The sequence below is a fragment of the Eurosta solidaginis genome, chromosome 2 (genome assembly GCF_040869045.1).
Source record: "Eurosta solidaginis isolate ZX-2024a chromosome 2, ASM4086904v1, whole genome shotgun sequence".
Lineage (NCBI taxonomy): Eukaryota > Metazoa > Arthropoda > Insecta > Diptera > Tephritidae > Eurosta > Eurosta solidaginis.
The window spans coordinates 278,774,884-278,796,635 of record NC_090320.1 but is presented as its reverse complement, the minus strand read 5'-3'; the positions used below and the strand labels follow the sequence as shown (position 1 = coordinate 278,796,635).

The 21,752-nt window shown below is 34.2% G+C and overlaps 1 protein-coding gene and 1 long non-coding RNA gene across 8 annotated transcripts in view; one reads left to right on the top strand and one right to left on the bottom strand.

The window, feature by feature from the left end:
• The window catches only part of Pgant5 (polypeptide N-acetylgalactosaminyltransferase 5), a 158,232-nt gene that overhangs the window by 115,965 nt on the left and 20,515 nt on the right, over window positions 1-21,752 (top strand). For 2 of the 7 annotated variants that reach the window (XM_067768156.1, XM_067768153.1), the window contains exon 2: window positions 16,521-16,816. In XM_067768156.1, coding sequence (XP_067624257.1) covers window positions 16,637-16,816 — 180 coding nt within the window. In that variant the 5' untranslated portion in view covers window positions 16,521-16,636. Of the gene's footprint in view, window positions 1-11,237; window positions 13,332-15,943; window positions 16,817-21,752 lie in introns of all 7 variants that reach the window. The other 5 variants (XM_067768155.1, XM_067768154.1, XM_067768152.1 and 2 more) reach the window with 4 other exon arrangements.
• Window positions 11,190-21,752, bottom strand: part of LOC137241018 (uncharacterized) — a 33,109-nt gene continuing 22,546 nt past the window's right edge. The window contains exons 2-3 of the long non-coding RNA XR_010949885.1: window positions 11,554-11,606; window positions 11,190-11,479 (exon numbers count right to left, since the gene is read on the bottom strand). This is a non-coding gene — a long non-coding RNA (uncharacterized lncRNA). The remainder of the gene's footprint in view (window positions 11,480-11,553; window positions 11,607-21,752) is intronic.

Genomic DNA, 21,752 nt, shown 5'->3' with positions numbered 1-21,752 from the left:
TTTTTCAAGCGGGGTCGCCCCTCGGCAGTGTTTGGAAAGCACTCCAAGTGTATTTCTGCCACGAAAAGCTCTCAGTGAAAACTCGTCTGCCTTGCAGATGCCGTTCGGAGTCGGCATAAAACATGTACGTCCTGTCCCCCCAATTTGAGAAGAGAAGCTGGCCTAAAATCTCTTCAGAGGTTATCGGGCCTTACATGTATTTTTATTTTTTAAACGGGTTTATTTAGCTGGACTTGATAGGCCGGTCGGCACGAATTTTGTAAGCTTTAAACTTGGAATATAGTTCAGAACCCGATGATAATACAATAATAAGAAAAAAACTCCGAAGGTGGCACATGTATCGAAATATTTGAAAAAAATCGTATTTTTGGTCCGATTAGGCTCATATTTGGAACACGTACAACATACAGGAATAGAAAGCGACCTATGAAAAAAATCGCCGCTAGATGGCGCAGGTATCGAGATAAAAAAAATCGTATTTGTGGTCCGATTTGGCTCATATTTGGAACAAATGTTACATACAGTCCGTAGAGGTGGCATCAAAATACTTTGGTTAGATTGTAACAAATTGTCAGGAAAGAGTCCTTGTAATAATGAGTCACTTAACGAACTAAATAGAATGAGCAATAATAGGCAATTAAGACTAAAAAATTGAAAATAAAATAATTAAAAAAAAATTTGTGAGTTAAACGGTTTTACTTACATTAAGTAATAATAATACTAAAAGCTAGAAAATAAGTAGATAGATCCTAGGTAGTAGTCACCACACTCCTCATCAATCTACGGCGTTGATCAGAGAATTAAATAAAAGCGTTGGGCGCGTGAAATTTCTAAGAATTTGAGGCGTAGCATAACCTGATTAAGGTTCAGTTGGTCTTACTTATGACTATCAATAGAAATTTGACGCGTCCAACGCTTTTATTTAATTGTCTCATCAACGCCCGAGATTGATGAGGAGTGTGATGACTACTACCTAGGACCAAGAATAGAATAGAAGATAGACTCACCATTAAGTATACCGAATTAATCAGGGCGACGAACTGAGTTGATATAGCCGTGTCCGTCTGCCTGTTTGAACGCAAACTATTCCTTAAACTTTGAGATATCTCAATGAAGTTTGGCACAAGGATTTATTTTTGTATTATATTAGACATTTGTCGGATCCGGTAGGATCGGACCACTATAATATATATCTCCCATACAACCGATCGTTCAGATAAGACGATTTTGGTCATTCCTGTCGCAATTTAGAAAGTATAAACGTGAAACTCGGTGATATATATTCTAATATATCATAGTAGATATCCTGAAAAACTCACTTTGATCGGAGCTATATATAGTATATATCCCATATCGGTTGTTCAAATAAGGGGGTTTTTTGCCATTTTTTTTATATTTATCTTAAAATCGTTTAGGTATGTACATCTGTTCACTATATATTTCTTATCCTATACAGCGCATTATTTGGAGATTACGAATGGGATAAGATTATTGTTCAGCCCCACTCATGCAAGGTATGAAGTCTTCGGCACAGCTGTAGACAGTCCCGTCCTTACTTGTTTTTGTTTTCTTTTTTGGTTAAATTCACTTACCGTTGAGCTAGAGAACGTACTGGGAATTTAATCACAATACAAAATAATGGAAAAATTCTCGCAAATGGCACACGGATACAGTCTTGATATCGAAACTTTTGTTACTAATAAAGGCGAATACCCGATCTATAAGCGAAACAATTTTGCTTTGTGTGGCAAAGATCTAGATATTTAAAAAATACCAAAAGTTAGAATTATGGATTACCTTTAACTAAAAAGTTGAATCTTATATCTTAAAGATAAAGATGTACATTGGAACGATTTTTCGTCATCCGTTGTCAAATTTGGTTTCGAGACAAACCGGTTTCGGCGTTGTGCCATCATTAGTGTCGATTTTCGTTACAGAGAGAACGAAAATCGACACTGATGATGGCACAACGCCGAAACCGGTTTGTGTCGAAACCAAATTTGACAAGGGACGACGGAAAATCGTACCAATATCCATCATTTATCCACCCTACATACGTATGTGCATTAGGGTGGGTCGATTTGTATGGACGAAAGCTAACCGATATCGCGCCATCGATATTTCGATAGGATTTGGGCTCAGGAAAAAAGTTTACTACGCATACCCAAAAAAATATTTTTCTAGCCTGCGAATGACTTTTTTTCGACTTTGATTTTTAAGGTTTTTTTCATGACTACTAAAAAAATGTTCATATGTATACCCTGTCTGACCCAAAAATGTCCGCTAAAAACGTTGGTGATAACAATCAAATGAAAATTTTTGTACTAGGTCACGAAAAAAACCTGAAAAATCAAAGTCGAAAAAAGTTATAAAAATGGAATTTCGCAGGCTCGAAAATTATTTTTTTGGGTATGCGTAGTGGAACTTTTTTTCCTGAGCCCAAATCCTATCGAAAAATCGATGGCGCGATATCGGTTAATAAATCGACCCAGTGTAATGTACATGTTGTATTTAAACAAGAATTCTTCACATACGTAAGTTCTGATATTCAAAACAGTTAAATGAATTTTTCGACAGTAATCACTGCAATTAATACATATGTATGTGCACCGCGGCGTATGAGCACTAATTTTTATTCTATCAAACAGAAGCGAATTCCGGCAAATTAAATAAACGCGCTAATAAATGTTTCGGAAAATTCACATAAAAGAAAATCAGAAATTACAACTTTATAACAGTAAAAAAGTTTGCACCTTATAATAAACAGATGCTTGATTGCCACTCGTTATCAAATAGCAACAACGCTCAATTTGCTCCTGTGTGCGAGGGAATGCTACAATTAATATGCATTTAATTAATTCTGAAATCACTTTACAAAAAAAATGAATATTTCGCGCATAAAGAGCACAGAGTTTCACACAATTTCTTTATACAAGAATATATATATACATAAGTATTTATATGCGTAGCATTAGCCTCTTGGAAAAAAGCCAATTCCGAAGCTGGCTGGCTGGCTTGAATACTCATTCTGTTTGTTTTAACCCACCAACAGCAAACAAAAAACGTGAATAAAAAACAAGTAAGGAAGGCTAAGTTCGGGTGTAACCGAACATTACATACTCAGTTGAGAGCTTTGGAAACAAAATAAGGGAAGACCACCATGTAGTAAAAAGAACCTAGGGTAACCCTGGAATGTGTTTGTATGACATGTCTATCAAATGAAAGGTATTAAAGAGTATTTTAAGAGGGAGTGGGCCATAGTTCTATAGATGGACGCCATTTAGGGATATCGCCATAAATGTTGACCAGGGGTGACTCTAGAATTTGTTTGTACGATATTGGTATCAAATGAAAGGTGTTAATGAGTATTTTGAAAGGGTGTGGGCCTAAGTTCTATAGGTGGACGGCTTTTCGAGATATCGCTATAAAGATGGACCAGGGGTGACTCTAGCATTTGTTTGTACGATATGGATATCAAATGAAAGGTGTTAATGAGTATTTTAAAAGGGCGTGGGCGTTAGTTCTATAGGTGGACGCCTTTTCGAGATATCGCCATAAAGGTGGACTAGGGGTGACTCTAGAATTTTTGTAATATATGGGTATCAAATGAAAGGTGTTAATGAGTATTTTAAAAGGGAGTGGGCCTTAGTTCTATAGGTGGACGTCTTTTCGGAATTTCGTTATAAAGGTGGACCAGGGTTGACCCTAGAATTTGTTTGTACTATATAGGTATCAAATGAAAGGTGTTAATGAGTATTTTAAAAGGGCGTGGGCCTTAGTTCTATAGGTGGACGCCTTTTCGAGATATCGCCATAAACGTGGACCAGAGGTGACTCTAGAATTTGTTTGTACGATATGGGTATCAAATGAAAGGTGTTAATGATTATTTTAAAAGGGAATGGGTCTTAGTTCTATGGGTGGACGCCTTTTCGGGATATCGCCATAAACGTGGACCAGGGTTGACCCTAGAATTTGTTTGTACGATATAGGTATCAAATGAAAGGTGTTAATGAGTATTTTAAAAGGGCGTGGGCCTTAGTTCTATAGGTGGACGCCTTTTCGAGATATCGCCATAAACGTGGACCAGAGGTGACTCTAGAATTTGTTTGTACGATATGGGTATCAAATGAAAGGTGTTAATGATTATTTTAAAAGGGAATGGGTCTTAGTTCTATGGGTGGACGCCTTTTCGGGATATCGCCATAAACGTGGACCAGGGGTGACTCTAGAATGCGTTTGTACAATATGGGTATCAAATGAAAGGTGTTAATGAGTATTTTAAAAGGGAGTGGGCCCTAGTTCTACGATATGGGTATCAAATGAAAGGTGTTAATGAGTATTTTAAAAGAGAGTGGGCCTTAGTTCTATAAATGAACGCCTTTTCGAGATATCGCCATAAACGTGGGCCAGGGGTGACTCTAGAATGTGTTTTTACGATATGGGTATCAAATTAAAGGTATTAATGGGGGTTTTAAAATGGAGTGGCCCTTAGTTGTATACGTGAAGGCGTTTTCGAATTATCGACCAAAATGTGGACCAGGGTGATCCAGAACATCATCTGTCGGGTACCGCTAATTTATTTATATATGTAATACCACGAACAGTATTCCTTTCAAGATTCCAAGGACTTCTGATTTCGCCCTGCACAACTTTTTCATTTTCTTCTACTTAATATGGTAGGTGTCACACCCACTTTACAAAGTTTTTTTCTAAAGTTATATTTTGCGTCAATAGACCAATACAATTACCATGTTTCATCCCTTTTTTCGTATTTGGTATATAATTATGGCATTTTTTTTCATTTTTCGTAATTTTCGATATCGAAAAAGTGGGCGTGGTCATATCGATTTTTGCTCAAGTTATCGTGTTAACGGCCGAGTGGAAGGACAGACGGTCGACTGTATATAAAAACTGGGCGTGGCTTCAACCGATTTCGCCCTTTTTCACAGAAAACAGTTATCGTCCTCGATTCTAAGCCTCTACCAAATTTCACAAAGATTGGTAAATTTTTGTTCGACTTATGGCATTAAAAGTATCATAGGCAATTTAAATGAAAAAGGGCGGAGCCACGCCCACTTTGAAATTTTCTTTTATTTTTGTATTTTGTTGCACCATATCATTACTGGAGTTGAATGTTGACATAATTTACTTATATACTGTAAAGATATTAACTTTTCTTTTAAAATTTGACTTTAAAAAAAATTTTTTTAAAAAGTGGGCGTGGTCGTTCTCCGATTTTACTAATTTTTATTAGGCATACATATAGTAATAAGAGTAACGTTCCTGCCAAATTTCATCATGATATCTTCAACGACTGCCAAATTACAGCTTGCAAAACTTCTAAATTACCTTCTTTTAAAAGTGGGCGGTGCCACGCCCATTAACCAAAGTTTTACTAATTTTCTATTCTGCGTCATAACTTCAACTCACCTACCAAGTTTCATCGCTTAATCCGTATTTGGTAATGAATTATCGCACTTTTTCGATTTTACGAAATTTTCGATATCGAAAAAGTGGGGGTGGTTATAGTCCGATATCGTTCATTTTAAATGGCGATCTGAGATGAGTACCCAGGAACCTACGTCCCAAATTTCATCAAGATACCTCAAAATTTACTCAAGTTATCGTGTTAACGGACGGACGGACGGACATGGCTCAATCGAATTTTTTTTCGATACTGATGATTTTGATATATGGAAATCTATATCTATCTCGATTCCTTTATACCTGTACAACCAACCGTTATCCAATCAAAGTTAATATATTCTGTGAGCTCTGCTCAACTGAGTATAATAAAACAAGCAAAGCAAAAATTCAAAAGTTATCAGCCAGCTTTGTGTATATACCCAAATAAATGCTCGAATCTATATAACCAATAACAACAATTACAAATAACATGCGCCACAGCAGCAGCGTCAAAACAAATTCCATTGCATGATTAATTTTTGCCAATGGCATGTGTGAGTCGTTCCACAGAAGCGGGTTGATAGTCGTCGATTTGAGTGTTACGTTTTATGCTCAGCTCACCAAAGGCCAAGCGCTCAACTAACGCAAACTTCAATGTACAAATGTCTATGCGTGTGAATGTGTATGTGGTACATTGCGAATAAATGCCATTTAACGGTATTTATTTGCCATGAAAGTTAATTTATTTACAAGTTGCTACCACGCTAACTACAACAAGTATACAGCAAAGAATGTGCTAGCAATTAAAAGAGATTAGCGTAACCGACTCCTTTCCCTTACTTTTTCGCACCACCGCTGTTACCTACCTCAATCGCTCTCATACTCTGTTCCTGAGGTCTCTTAAGCTAGCCCCATCAAAAAACGAGACCGTACTAAATTGCACAACATTTAATGCTAATTTAATACGGGCTAATTAAATTTATTACACTTGTATTTTAAGAAATATCGAGGGTTGGGCTAGCATAAATTTAAGCTATGCCAAATAAAAAAATGAAAACGTATTTAATTACAGCATATTTAATGCTAATTTAATACGGCTTAATTAAATTTATTACACTTGTTTTTTAAAACTTAAGCTAGCCCAACCCTCGAAATGTAAAAAAACAAGTGTAATAAATTTAATTAGCCCGTATTAAATAAGGTTGGGCTAGCTTAAGAGACCTCTGTTCCTGTCATCCACCTCTATCTCAATATATACCGCTATCTATATCATTACCTTACACTCTATATATATCATATCCTTCTATATATGTATATCTACCTTTTCTGCAATCTTTATGTTTATATGTATTTATATTTTCTGTATCTTTAAATTATCTATATCTTATCTTCAAGTTTATCGTTATCTCTATTTTCACCTCCACTATCTTAATTCTTAGCTATTGACCATAGATTTTATCTTCATTGTTATTGTTAGCGTTTTCACAAACCATTGCAGCACTGGATAGTCGCTCACGGCATCCTTAATCGCGACCACTTCCTTCGGCTTACACCAAGTTATTAACAGCAAACCCTACACCAATCCATGTATCTCTAGATTTGTTCATCATACATGAGTTATTTAATCCGGCTGCAGCTTACCGCGATAGTCGAAGTGGCGTATCTGCAGCGGCAATCAGTCAAACAGTTTTTATCAACTGAAATAAGCCTTATATAAGCACAATATATTTGTGAATTGAATCTTGATAAACACATTTACTTATAGGCATAAAGCTTATGTACACTTATAAGATCCGCATTTAATCCAACGGCACAACAAAGCCAAATGTAGATAAATACGATTGTAGCCTATATGAATGTGCACACAGATTGAATATTTAACACTGAGAACCCGTTTTCTGCAAGTCAAAGGCAATCGACAAAAATCAGAAATTCTACAAAGGTGAGACAGCATTTACAATGACGCGATGGCACAGTGCACAGTGTCGCGAGTTCATATAGTTGAGTGGCAAAAAAAAAATATTAAAAATGTTTTATATTCACTGAAATTTTCTGAGTATGTTGACTACGTGCACTTGTTTTCGAAGGACAGCCCTTTACGTTTCGCTTCTGCCCTTTATAATTTCATTTCGAATTAATAAATGGTTTGCCGTTTATTTCTCAAACTTTCTTACAAAATAGCTTCATTAATTTTACGTTGAAAAATGCAAAAAAAATATTCAATTTCTCATGCACTTTCCATTTTAAGCTATAATCATTTGATTGCAATCAATGTAAAGATGCAATCAAAAATTTTATTGGCAATCAGTGGAATCGGGTAATTTTCTTGAGGGCATTCATATTTTCTAGAAAGTATATACACCCGCTAGTAGAAAAGTTTATTCGATGCATCATTACAATCAATTTTATCAATTTGATTGCAATTAATGTAAAGATGCAATCAAAGGTTTTAGTGGCAATCTCAATAAGTATAACAATTTTTTTTTTTTGCTTGCCTGGAAGTCGGGTAATTTTCTTGGAGGACATTCATATTTACTAAAGAGTAAGTACACCCGCGAGTAAAAAAATAGTAGCACAATGGTTATCAAATTTTATCGGCTATTTGTTTCTTTAGTAATTTTCGTAAATTAAAAGAAAAAAAAAAACTAATGAGCTGTGCAACAAAACACCTACATATGTACACTAATTTCGAAAATATTTTCGCAAACAAATTGTGAAATTGGAGCAGTTTTAAAAAACGTTTATGAATATTTCAAAAATAGTATGTATTATTTAAAAAATATTTTTCAATAGGCAGTTTTGTATGAGGAAGTTTTTAATTTTTTATATAGAAAAGAATGTGGGAAACATCCCTCGTGATAAGTATTGTCCTTAATCAATTCGAATAGTGAAAAGCTTCTCATTTTAACTTTTTGACGGAAATGAATTAGTCTACAAAAGTGCAGGTTCAAAAGGTTCTCAAAATTCCAAATGAACATTTTATAAACTTTTATGAAGACTTTGACAAGCTTTTTGAGTTTTCGAACTTTTTCGAAAACATTTTCGAATTTAGTAACATAATATAATTCATATAAAAACAAGAAAAAGTACGAGCAAAATTTGCAAATAATTTTTGCTCCAATTTTTCTAATCGAAGGGGTTGTTTTTGTTGTTGTATCAATGGGCACAATCACTCACAAAATGTCATCAAAGTCCTCTAACGGGAGCCCAAGAAAACTGGCTGTTTCAACAGGGGCGCACCATAGAGAGATTGGTGTTAGAGGCGTAGGTTCCACATTACAATTGAAAAGATGGTTGGTGTCATGTGGGGACACATCGCATGCAGGATATACCTACATTACGTATGTCGGGGTTGATTCTGAAAAAGTAAGAGTTTAACCTGTTACTGTATCCAGAGCGAATTTGGGCCAGGGTGACTCGTGTCTCCCTTGGTAGTGTGCTCTCTTCTTCTACAAGGGTGCGATATTGCACCGCGCGCGTCCTGGCAAAGGCGTTTACCGATTCTGCGTGGATTTGACTTAGGGCCTGCTTACGCTTGTCTGGATCAAACGGCTGTGTTGGCAGGTGCCGGATCTCGTCATAGTGGTTATGCAGATGTTCCCATAATCCCCGTGGGGGATGTGCTAGATCAAGCAGTTCTTTGCTAGGATATCCTGGTTTGTTTGTGTAGGTAGTGTTCGGGGGCCATAAGGACACATGCGGTGGCAGTTCTGATTGCAGCATTTTGACAGGCCTGTAGGCTTTTCCAGTGTGTATTTTTAAGACCAGGCGACCAAATTGTGACGCGTAGCTCAAGAGCGGCCGGCCAATTGCTTTGTACGTGTTTAGCAACGTTTCTTTATTTTTCCCCAGGTACTGCCGGCAAGCGACTTGAGGTTTTGTTGTGACTTTGTGCTTTAGATACAATTTCGGTGACATGAGCCTTGGTGGTTAGAGTATTATCGAACGTTACCCCTAAGATCTTTAGGTGACTGACAGTCGTTAGTGTGACACCATCGACGCGAACGTCCAATATTTGCGACATCTGTTCCTTCCACTCCTTCCACTTCGTAAACAGAGTTTCCGTGGATTTTGTAGATTCCAGGTTGCGCGAGGTGAAGAAACCGGAAAGATCGGGGGGATAACTGTTTATTTTAGAAACTAATTCATCAATTGAAGGGCCAGGTCCTGTAGCCATAATGGCGCTGTCGTCAACATAGGAAATGATTTTAACTCCTTCTGGTGCGGGAGGGAGTTTTGATATGTAGAAATTTAACAGAAGCGGGGATAGGACACCACCCTGTGGTACCCCTGATTAGTTTTTCTAGGTTTTGATTTTTCGTTGCTAATTTGAGCCGACGCCTGCCGAACATTCAGATAATTAGCGGTCCATCTTTTTAGACAAGGGGGAAGGTGTGAGCCTTTTTGGAGTAGCGAGCACCATCCTATGATGGGGTTTTCCTGATTTAGTGCGTAATTAATCTGAGTATTTATGAAATTGAGCGCGGTGGTCGTGATGTGCATTTGTCGGAAGCCATGTTGGTGCGTTGCTAGGCGAAGATTTGCCGTGAAATGAGGGAGCAAAACGATTTCCAATGTCTATGCTACTGGCGAAAGGAGTGATATCGGGCGATATAACTCGCCTTCGTTAGGGTATTTATGTATATATCTACATTCCCCTGTACTCCATTATCATGCTGCGCTAACCAACGAAATAAATGCAAAAAAAATAAATTTTTTTTATACAATCATTATTTCTACCCAAAGTTATTGCAATCAATGATTTTAGATTGTAATTTTTGTTAAACCAATGGGTGCTCCAAAAATATCATTACATCCTAGAAATATCGTCGATCGACGGAAAGAATAGAAGAGCAGCAGTTTTGATTCAGTTTAATGTAAGCATTAACTGCATCGTAGTCTTGGGGGCAGTGAGAGCAGTTAGGCCCAATTTTCAATTGTACGCAAGCTAATTTTCGGGTTGCCGATCATGCTACTGGTGTATAGTACTTTTTTTGGTTCTCGTTCTGATTCTCCATTTGTGATTTGCGTACTCTTGAACTCAGCCGTATGATGTTGAAGTGGAAATCCGGCTGCTGAAAATGTCATCTCAGTTTGACTTTGATAACACATTTTGCCGCTTCTTGCTCTTTTAAATCTATTCTTATCTCGTCTACCTTATACTGTTGGCTCCTACCTTCTTACAAAGGAAGATCTTTGATATTGATGAATTTCTAAACCTTATAAATACAAATAACATACCGATTATAAGTTATCAATGCATAAATATCTAGTGGAGATTAATTGTAGCACTCTTTAAATGAAAGGGATCAATCGTGCCACACTCTCTTAAAGGTTTAGTCGCAAAAATTATTACAGAGAAGCTTTTTATTTTTTTATTATCTACTGTCAAGACCGACAGTTTTTTTCTGACCTTAAAGTGATACATGTCGGACAATCGCCTCAAGATTTAGCTATACCTAACCATTTTCATTACTGTTATCTTCGAAAAGTTACTGTTATACCTGCAAGGTATGACTATTATTTGTATATACAATTGCTTAAAATGATAGCAAAAGCTATTTATAAATTATCTAATCGATATCCGGGGTGCAAACTGAGCAAATAAACGAAAATGCTTCCGTAACTAATCCGATTACCATTTATGGGTGCAACAGTAGCCAACATATTAAGTTAACTTAATTCTCTCTTTTTTTATTTACATATGTTTATTTACTTAAACATTTTCATATTATAAATACATACTATTTGTATATACTGACATATTATACACACATGTGACATGACGATATTCATTCATATTTTTTCCATTTTTGCTTCTTTCTTTGCAGTTGAGCGACTATTGGATTTCAAGGCCTCCTTACTACATCCATACCACTCCCTTCTTCCGATTAAAATAAACAATGCCAAAGTTATTGGTCATTTGCATATTAATAGATCGCAACTTGAATACTCGTACCAATTTTTCACGCTTGAGCTGTTGAGCGAGTGAGCGAAAGATAAACGGCGAAAGAAAATTAAAAAGTGTAGGGCAAAAAAGCTTTGGTGGGGTTGTCTGCGAATAATAATCGATCTGCGTGTGTAAATAAACTATTAAATAAGTATACTTAGATAAATAAAAAAAATAAAAGGTTTCGCTACTCTTACCTATTGACCGATAGACCTAGTCATCCAATAATTGATGATGGGAGAATTGTGTACTAATAAAGAAAAACAAACGTATTTGAATAGATAATAAGTACTATGATAATATGTGATATAAAATTGAATTCATTGATTAAAACAAAATATAATAAAGAAAATCAAACTAAATCAAATCATATCATATGATATTAAATCACGTGAGGTGAAACTAAATGATCGAATCAGAAATATAGATTAAATCATGGAAATTAGGACAAATGGAATTGAGTTACATCAAACCAAATGAAAGAACATAGCATCAAAACATTTCAAATAAAACCTTTAGCAACGCAATTTAAATCTGGTAACACTCTGGACACATTCAGTGTATGTGAGGTCTTTATTGACCGGCCAGTTCAATCTAGTTCAAAACACATCATCAAGTCAAATAAAGCTAAAGAAATCGTATTACTTCAATTCGAATGTTGGCACATCACATCAATTCAAATTAAATCACATGAAGAAGAGACAAATACGATCAAACATATTACATAAAATCAAGTGAAAATGTACCATTCATCAGACTACACCAAAAATAATCTTATCACCATATCACAAAAATGATTAAATCAAATTATTTTAAAAACACATCAATTTAAGTTCAATCACATCAAGTCATATGACATCAAGTCATATGACATCAAATCACATAAACATTACACAGATGCAATCAAATCAAGTCGAGAGACATCATACGACATCAAATCAATATGAAATCATGGCAAGGGGTGTCCACATTAAATGATATCGCATCACAATCGCACCTAGTCAAATCACATCACAAGGACTTGTCATCACATCACATCAAATCAATCAACGAATTTCAAATGATATAAAATCACAAAAATAATCAAATCAAAACAAACTATATCACACTAAATAAAAACAAACCACATGATATTTAAAAAGAGAGCGTCAATGAATTGTGGCTCATTTAGACAAAGAAGAAGTGCATAACGAATGATATCACATCAAATAAAATAAGACCAAATCAAATTATTTAAAACAAATCAAATTAATAATATCAAATAAACTAAATCGAATCGTCTTAAAGCGTATAAATTTAAGTCAAATGAAGCCAATAAAGCAAATCACAGCAAAATCAATTCAGAAAATTGAGTGAAATGACGTATGTGAAATTGAGTTAAGCTAAATTAAAAAAAATAAGGAAATAAAATAAAAATATAATAAAAAAAATATAAAAAAAAAATAAGACATAGTAAAAAAAATTACAAAGGAATAATAAAAAATAAAAAAATTAATAAAGGATTATAAAAAAAATATGTAGTGAAAAAAGCAACAGAAATAAAAAACTAAAATTACTAAAAGTTTTTATATCAATTTAAGAAAATAAAAAGAAAACAGTAAAAAGAATCGCAAAATAAAAAACAGTAACATAAGAAAAGGAAAAGGAGAAAAAAAGATTTTTAACAAATAAAATAAAAAATAAAAATTTCTAAATATTAAAACATACAAAAAATATAGATCAAGTGTCATGAAGCATGAAGTAAATTAACAAAAACATTGTGAATTCTAAATTTAATAATAATTAACTAACTAAAAAGAAAGACAATCGGCCTAGCGGCCAATCTCTGGCTGGATAAAAAAAACGACACGCAAACATTACAAATAAATAAATCGCACACCTCCTGTATTATCGACGCACAGTGGACTTTATTCAGCATACAAACATTTTATCTTGTGATTTTCTTCTTCTTATATACGTTAATTAAAAAAAAACTGTAATTAATTAGAAAATACGGAAACCTTTGAAAAATCTCAAATATGGTTTTTTTTTTAGAATTTTCGAAAAAATGTTGAGTATATAATTTTGTGGTACAATTCATTAAGTCCGTACCACCTAAAACTTGTTACAAATACTCATTGGTTTTTGACAATTTTCTTCCGTGAAAAATTTCATATTTTATATGGAAGAATATTTAATATACCCTTCGGATAGTAGCTTTCAAAAAACACTGCGAATTTTGAGAGACTACAAGCCATATTTTGTCAGAGCGTAATGAATAGGACTAAAAACTGAATACCCAAAAATTTTATTTAAATAGATAAAAAAAAGACTTTTTACGACCTGATAAGATTTCGAATTTCTTTGAAAACATTTTCGAAATTGGTTAATAACTATAATCTTTGGTACACAACTCCTTAATGATTGTTTTAAACTATCAAAAATGTTACAGATTCGAATTGGAGCTCAAGGCCAGAACAAAAATTTGCATGATGATTTTGTGTTTTTTTTTTGTTTGTGTAATTTTTCTATAATTGAAAAATTATTTTATTTTTTAATTTGGAATAGAAGATAGACAATTTCAGACACCTGCTATAACTGCGCAGCTATTTTCTATCTTCTATTCCAAATCGAAAAATAAATTAATGTTTCAATTAAGGTAATTGTCCCTAATTTCGTGGTACTAAGAATTTTTCTGACTTTCTACCTCTCTTGCGTTAAATCAAATGAAGGAAAACTAAAACGTTAATTTTTTCCCATTTAGTTGATCAATTAAGATAAGTTTCCACCTACTTTCAAACAAACCTAACAAATGTTTTAATTTATATAAATCAAAATGTGTGAGTACCTCAAATGTACCTAATTTCGTGGCAAAAATTTTCTGATATACCTAATTCCGTGGTAAAGCATCCCTAATTTCGTGGTATTTAGTTAAACTCTAATTTTATGGAAAAAAAAAATAGTTATAATTGATTTCAAAGGCAAATTCCTAAATATACACAAACTGATTTACTGAAAATTTAAACTATTTTTTTTTTATTGTTATTTTATTTATGAAAAGAAAGAGTTTCAAGACCAAAATAAATAAGTAAAAAAAATTTGTTTAATGTACGTACTTTTCAAATTTATTTTTATTTTTTTGTTGTTGTTTTCTTTTTGATTTTTTGTTTGTTTCTTTTTTATATTTTTTCATTAAATCTAATATTTCTTAGAATTTTAGACATTATTGATATGAAATAAGTAACATTAAATGAAAAAGGTTTAAAACAAAAATAAACAATAAAAAAAGCGCTTCTGTCAAATCCTCTTTTGTGTAACGAGCTTTTGTATTTTTTTCTATAAAATTAAGTTATGAACCCAATAATCAGCGAATAGAGATCGAATTAAGTTTGACGCAGTTTTCTTAAATTTATTTGAAGAAATACGCGCATAAATAACTCCACTCCAAAAATGCGTGCATGCACAAAATTTGGTGTACGTAAATTCGTGGTATCGCTTTAAGCGGTAATTTGAGGTTTATATTCAAATTTTTTTTTCTATTATAAATATTAATTCAAAACAATAGTAAAGAAGTTGAAATCTTGATACATTTTTTTTAAATTTAATGAAAAATTATTGAATAAACAAAAGTTCTATAATGCCATTATTTCGTTAAAATGTTGTGCTTCGCAGAGCTTTTTGATTAAAATATTGACGAATAAATTAATAAAAATGTACCACGAAATTACATCAAAATCTTCCTCGGGGGTTTATTTAATAACTAAAATACTTAAAAAATAGGGTTTCTTATGAAATGTTAGAGAAAATATGAAAAACATAAAATATTATATTACCCCGTGGTACCCACGAAATTAGATACATCACAAAAAAGTATGTCCCTAATTTCGTGGGTTAGAAATATTAAAAAAAAAAGTTAAAAATTTATTGGAATGAGTTTTGCAGTAATAGAAACGTTTAAGAATTGTTCACTAAATACCAAAAAATTGTCATCATAAAAAAATTTACCGATACAATTTTTACAGGCTTAACAAAATACACTGCAAGGGGTCCACTTTACTTAAGAGGCCTCCTTACAACAGGCTCATTTTCCGAGCTTCCAACTTTATATTGCTTGATATTTAATATTACGTTTAATATTAAAAGTTAGTAAAATATCAATTATTATACCGTAAAAACCAATCTTTATTATGAAAATTTCAGTTTAAAGAAACACTCCCCCAATTTCTTGTTTGGAAGAAAAAATCGAAATGCCACGAAATAACGTACCACCACGAAATTAGGGACACTTACCTTATAGAAAAATTAAAAAAAAAAAATAATTATCATACAATTTATTGTTCTGCCCTTAAGCTCGAATTGGATCCTGGAATCCTTTATCAATAGGCCGATAAAACAAAAACAATGATTAGCAAAAAAAAAATATATTTTTTAAAATTTTTTTTTAATTTGCTGTTTGTTTTACTCGCATACATATGTATATAAAAAATTTTGTTTACATTAATGCACATCTGAAAGAATATAAATCATGTATAAACAAATAAATGTATAAAAAAAAAAAACAACACTGTGCGTCAAATTGCGAAGTACCTAATAGGTTCTTATTTACAGAAAAATTATCAACAGTTCCAAAATTTATGAAATGAACACGAAACTGCAGTATCTCTATCACGTATTAGAAAAATATTGTTTTGGAAATGATTAAAAAATGAAATAAATAAATAAAATATATTAAATTGCTACGCTCATAAAGCAACTAAACAGTTATCAGGCAAACCGGATGAATTCTTCATATCTAAACAACACACGCTGATAGTACTAACAGAAACAACAACCTTGCTGTGTTTCTTATTAACCACCTGTTTAAATGTAAACTGACAATCGCACAAAAAACACACACGAATACATCAAAGCAATCTCACCACCGAAGAAAAAAACAAACAAACAAAAAAACAATGCCACAACTTCAAACGCTACTCATAAACATCTTTACCTTAACAGCGTCAAGTTGAATGCCAACCAAGTGACGACGTTCATTAATAAGGAAGTTTTTTTGTGTTTATTTGGAAACCTCTACTTTGGTTTCTTGTTAAATGAATAAATTAGTGTTTGCTTGATGTTGTGTTGAAAGATTTTGTGTTAGCTTTTAATTGTATATTGAACATTTTTGTTTTGTTATTGCAAAAAGTTTGCTGCTAAACTTTGTTGTAAAAGTTGAAGTTTGTTTGAAAACAAAAACAAACAAAAAACTGTTAAATAGTTTACTTTCAATCACAACCACAAACATACACACCAATCTCCGACATGTCCACTATGAATTTTACACGTAAATTACGTGGTCGTATGCGCTCCAATACCTGCCGCATTGTATTGCTCACATCGCTGGTGTGGGTGATTGTTGATTTTGTACTGATCGCACACTATTCGGATTGCATCGGCCGTGATGGTTGGCGGTGTAAGCGGCCCGGCGAATACGATGTGGAGGTAAGTGTAAAATTGTTAATTTGTTTTTAAATTAAATTATGGTTGTAATTAAAAGAAATTGGAAAGTATCTTCGGCATTTCTTTGGAGTTCAATTACGATGCAGTTCGAATTCGGGCTTAGTTTGTTTACGTCTAAAATATGAACATTGTCTTAACCCCTCTGTTACATTAAGAAAAAATTACACATTTGTTGTTAAGGCCACGAGATGACTAGTCTTGTGTTTTCAATGTATATCGGCTTAAAGGTTTATAATCTCAGATGCAGTTTTCAACGTTTATAAATTTTATAGATTATTCTTAGGGTTATAGAAAATTGTTTGGGTTTATTATACATGTATATGAACTCTTACGATAACCTCGTATAGATTTTAGGCCGAGCTTCTCTTCGAATTTGCGTCGTGTTCCTTTTTTAATTTTCCATACAAATTGGCGGGATGGGACCTACTTGTTTTTATGCCGACTCCGAACGGCATCCGCAATGCAGATGAGTTTTCACTGAGCAGCTTTTCATGGCAGAAATACACTCGAAATGCTTGCCAAACACTGCCGAGGGTCGATCCCGCTTAGAAAAAAAATTCTTCTAATTGAAAAAACTTGTTTCTAAAATTTTGATGTTTCTTTGCCTGGGCCGTGAAACCCAGGATATCAGGATATTCGGTGTGGTAGGCGGAGTATGCTCCATCACACCACGGCGGCCGCCATTTTCTATGCTCAAGACGATATTGTGTAATATTGTGGTTCACATAAGTATTTCTTGTTATTATTTGTAATGTTTGTCGGTAAAAATTTTGATAATTTCATACCAAAGGTCGCTAGTTCCACTAATGGAAGAATTAACATCAAAACACTTAAAAAAAAAAGTTTTTTAAACGGGGTCACCTCTCGGAAATGATAAAAAGCTTTCCATAATATTATACCACTCTTTAAGCAGCTATCATTGGAAATTGGCATAAAAAATATAGGTCTTCATAAATCTTTAGGAAAAAATAGCCTCGTAGCACTAATTGAACAAAAACAAAATCGCCTAAATGTTCTAAAAGATCTATTGTATCCAATTATTATCATTTTTATTATTTTTTATACGGTTACTTATTTTTATGCTCAGAGCAACAGCTCTGATCATGGAATGACCTTATGATGCGCCCACGTAAGTTTGCTTATGATCAGTTATTGGATTAAGCTAAATCTTGCTGTTTAGGCTTTTTAGAAGAAATTTTGCTTAACACACAAAGTCATGAAAGGAAATTCCGAAATTTTTCTCCTATCAAGAGATATCAGAAAAACAAAACAAAGGATACTCACCAAATGACCTTAACGTAACAGATGGGTTAAGTACGTACGTGTACGTTTTTGATGTGATATATTGATGTGAGATCAATCACGCATCATATGACTAAACAATTGATTTAATGAGTTTAGTACAATACACGGTACAAACCCGAATGTCGAATTCTCTTGTATATTGTTTAGTACATTTTCAGTACGAAATCGTACAAGATTTGAATAGTATATTCAAATGTGTGTAGGGAATAGTACAGGTTTTCTACATTTTTTATTGATCTTCTTCAAGATTTGTATAGGATGGACGCCAAAGCGATCAGTTAGAATCATCGGTATCTGTTTGATTATATTCCGACCAAAAACGTAGAACATCGATAGAAACCCGAAATCGATATTACACCGATACATTCCCGATAGCAATTCGATAAAACGTCCAATTCAAGCCAACAACTGGTCGATAACACATCGGTAGCAGTCCGATAACAAACTGAAAACTTTTCGGTTGTAAATCATTTTTTTGATATCAAATCGATTACTTTTTGATAATAAATCGATAAATTTCCGATAAAAAATCGATATTCCTTCGACAGCAAGTCAATAACTATTGGATAACGTTTATTATCGATAACAAATTGTATAACACTTCCATTACAAATCATTGACTCATCGATATCACGCCGATAACAAACCGATTGCAAATGGATAACTACCGATATCTCGTCAAATTGACATCGGAACTATTTCGGAATAGTTATTTCTGCAAATAATTTCAGATCACTTTGAGGCTAATTTTGGGATAATTTCGTAACCATAACAATACTATTTCGGGATTGTTTTCCAAATTATATCGTGGGTATTTCGGAATTTATTGCAGTACCATTTCGGGTTCATTTATGGACACTCTTCAGATCATCACGAGATGGGTTTCGGCATGGTTTTGCTACTATTTCGGGATACTTTCAGGCCTATTTTTCGAAAATTTCGAAGTTGTTTCGGGATCATCAGGAACTATTTCCCCACCATTAAGAGATTCTCTCTGGACTATCTCCGGATTATTTAGGTATTATTTTGGGGTTAAAAACTAAAATATTTGGGGTTACTTTGGGACTAATTCGGTATTATTTTGGTACTATCTTCCGATCGTATCCGCAATGTTGTCGGTGTATTTCAGAACTATTTTGGAATAGTTTCAACATTGTGGCTGACTATTGATCATTTTATATCATTAAGGCACTGCCTCCAGATAGTTTCGAGATTATTTTAGTACCGTTTCGGGAGTGTGTTCTGCGGTATTGTTGTTATTATTAGGCCTCGATGTCTGCGACTTTTGTTTAGAAGGCCTTGGGGAGTGTTATCGCTGTTGATGGTCCTTTGCCGGATGAAGATCCGGTACGTTGCGGTAACAAGCACCATTAAGGTACTAGCCCGACCATCTCGGGAACGATTTGGTATGGCCACATGAAACCTTCTAAGCCATGCTAACCCTTTAAAAGGGTTGCGCTACACAACCCCTTGTATCAATTTGGTATTTTAGTCGCCTCTTACGACAGGCATACCTGCCGCGGGTATATTCTAAGCACCCCTAACCCGCTGGGGGGTTAAGGTTTCCTTCTTGTGTGCCTTTTTGAGTCTATAGAAGGGCTCTGAACCATAAAATGCTGATATAGCGCCTTGCTTGGTTAGGTAGCCTGTGTTCGGGGATGTTAGTTCTTGCGTGCATCTAGTAAAAGTAAAATTGTGGCAGTCCTATGTCTGTATATTGTTAATATACAAGAAAAACTCATATTAGAGCATCCGAATCCAAAAGTTTTAAGAATTCTTGTCTCTACTTGTGCCGGCATCACTCAAAAACTGCCCCATATATGTAACTAAATGAAATTTGTGTCGATATCACGCCAGAGGGCTAACTTCTTAGTTTACACCCCCCTTACAGTATGAAAAGACTTTGCTTGTAATATCGGACGCAATTCGAAGTTACTGCTATTTTGATATGGAAATGTGATGAACATCGCACAACCGCGGCCATATAATTAAAAATATTATTATAGAAATTTGAGTAACGGATACCGAGTGTTATATACATATTTTACGCCACCATTTTCTGAAATTTATTTCATTTTTATTTTCCACGCTGTCATGGACAGCAGAAACTAATTACATTTTATTTTTTATTTAAAACAAAAAATAAATTACCCAAAAACGTTGCACATACGGCTTCTAATACTAAACAAAACTTGCAAATAGCAAAACGAATATTATTTTAATTCTAATCAAAAGGTATAACATATTTATTTAGTAAAGTTTAAGTGTTTTTATATGAATGTATGTATTTACATAAGCACAAAAGCTAATTCATATCCGGTAAAGTTTAGAAAAAAAAGCTAAGATTTGTTGCACTATGACCACATGAATTATGATTTCATATTTAACATATCATACATATGTGCTTGTATAAAGGGTGCTTCATTGCTGACAACTACCATAAAGGAAGAAAAAAGATGTACCAAAGAGTATAGGATAGTATGGTTTGATTTGTTTAAGCTAGAAACACTTGATGATCTATTCCTAAGAAACAATACTAATTTCCACTCAATAGACTCAGCTCAAAGAAAGGCGGCCACCGTGGTGTGATGGTAGCGTGCTCCGCCTACCACACCGTATGCCCTGGGTTCACACCCCGGACAAAGCAAACATCAAAATTTTAGAAATAAGGTTCTTCAATTAGAAGAAAATTTTTCTAAGCGGGGTCGCCCCTCGGCAGTGTTTGGCAAGCGCTCCGAGTGTATTTCTGCCATGAAAAGCTCTCAGTGAAAACTTATCTGCCTTGCAGATGCCGTTCGAAGTCGACATAAAACATGTAGGTCCCGTCCGGCCAATTTGTAGGGAAAATCAAGAGGAGCACGACGCAAATTGGAAGAAAAGCTCGGCCTTAGATCTTTTCGGGGGTTATCGTGCCTTATATTTATTTATTTATAGACTCAGTTCAATGTGGGTATCGTAAATTAGCTGAAAGCGCCTTCGTGAGGTGGTTCTCTTTCTGGAGAAATCTATCAACTACATGGAGTGCAAGTGCAAGTTAACTCAACAATGAAGGTGATATTGATAATTTTTTTAGACCGTGATTAATAGAAGTAGCCCATTCTATTAGCACTCGTACGACACGGAACTCCAGAATCTTTGATTGCGGAGATTGGCTCAGTGCTGAGAGTAGGGTTGTCAGCGCAATTTTGAGCACGGATTCTGTAAAAAGAAAACTACTATGGTCACCACTTAAGAGAGTGGGATACCACAGTCACCACTTAAGAGAGTGGGATACCACAGTCTTTTCTATGCTTAGTAAAAGTTAACGAAAGCTTAAAAAGTCGGAGAGCAAAGAGAACGAGAGGCGAAGCATGCACTGAAGAAGTCGATGAGTGAATCGAAAGCCTTCATATCACGGATACAGTTCCGAAAGCGCCTCATATCTCAGCAAACTTTAGAACAAGTCCCTATAGACATTTTTTTAAAATTATCCCTGCTCAGATTTTTTTTTCAAAAACGCCTATAATCCGAATTACGTAAAAAAAAGAACGGACTATCTCAGCATAAATGCAACTTCTTTTCACTTGAGTTGGAACGTTTAGGAAAGTTATTATAAGAGAAGATGTTTTAGAAC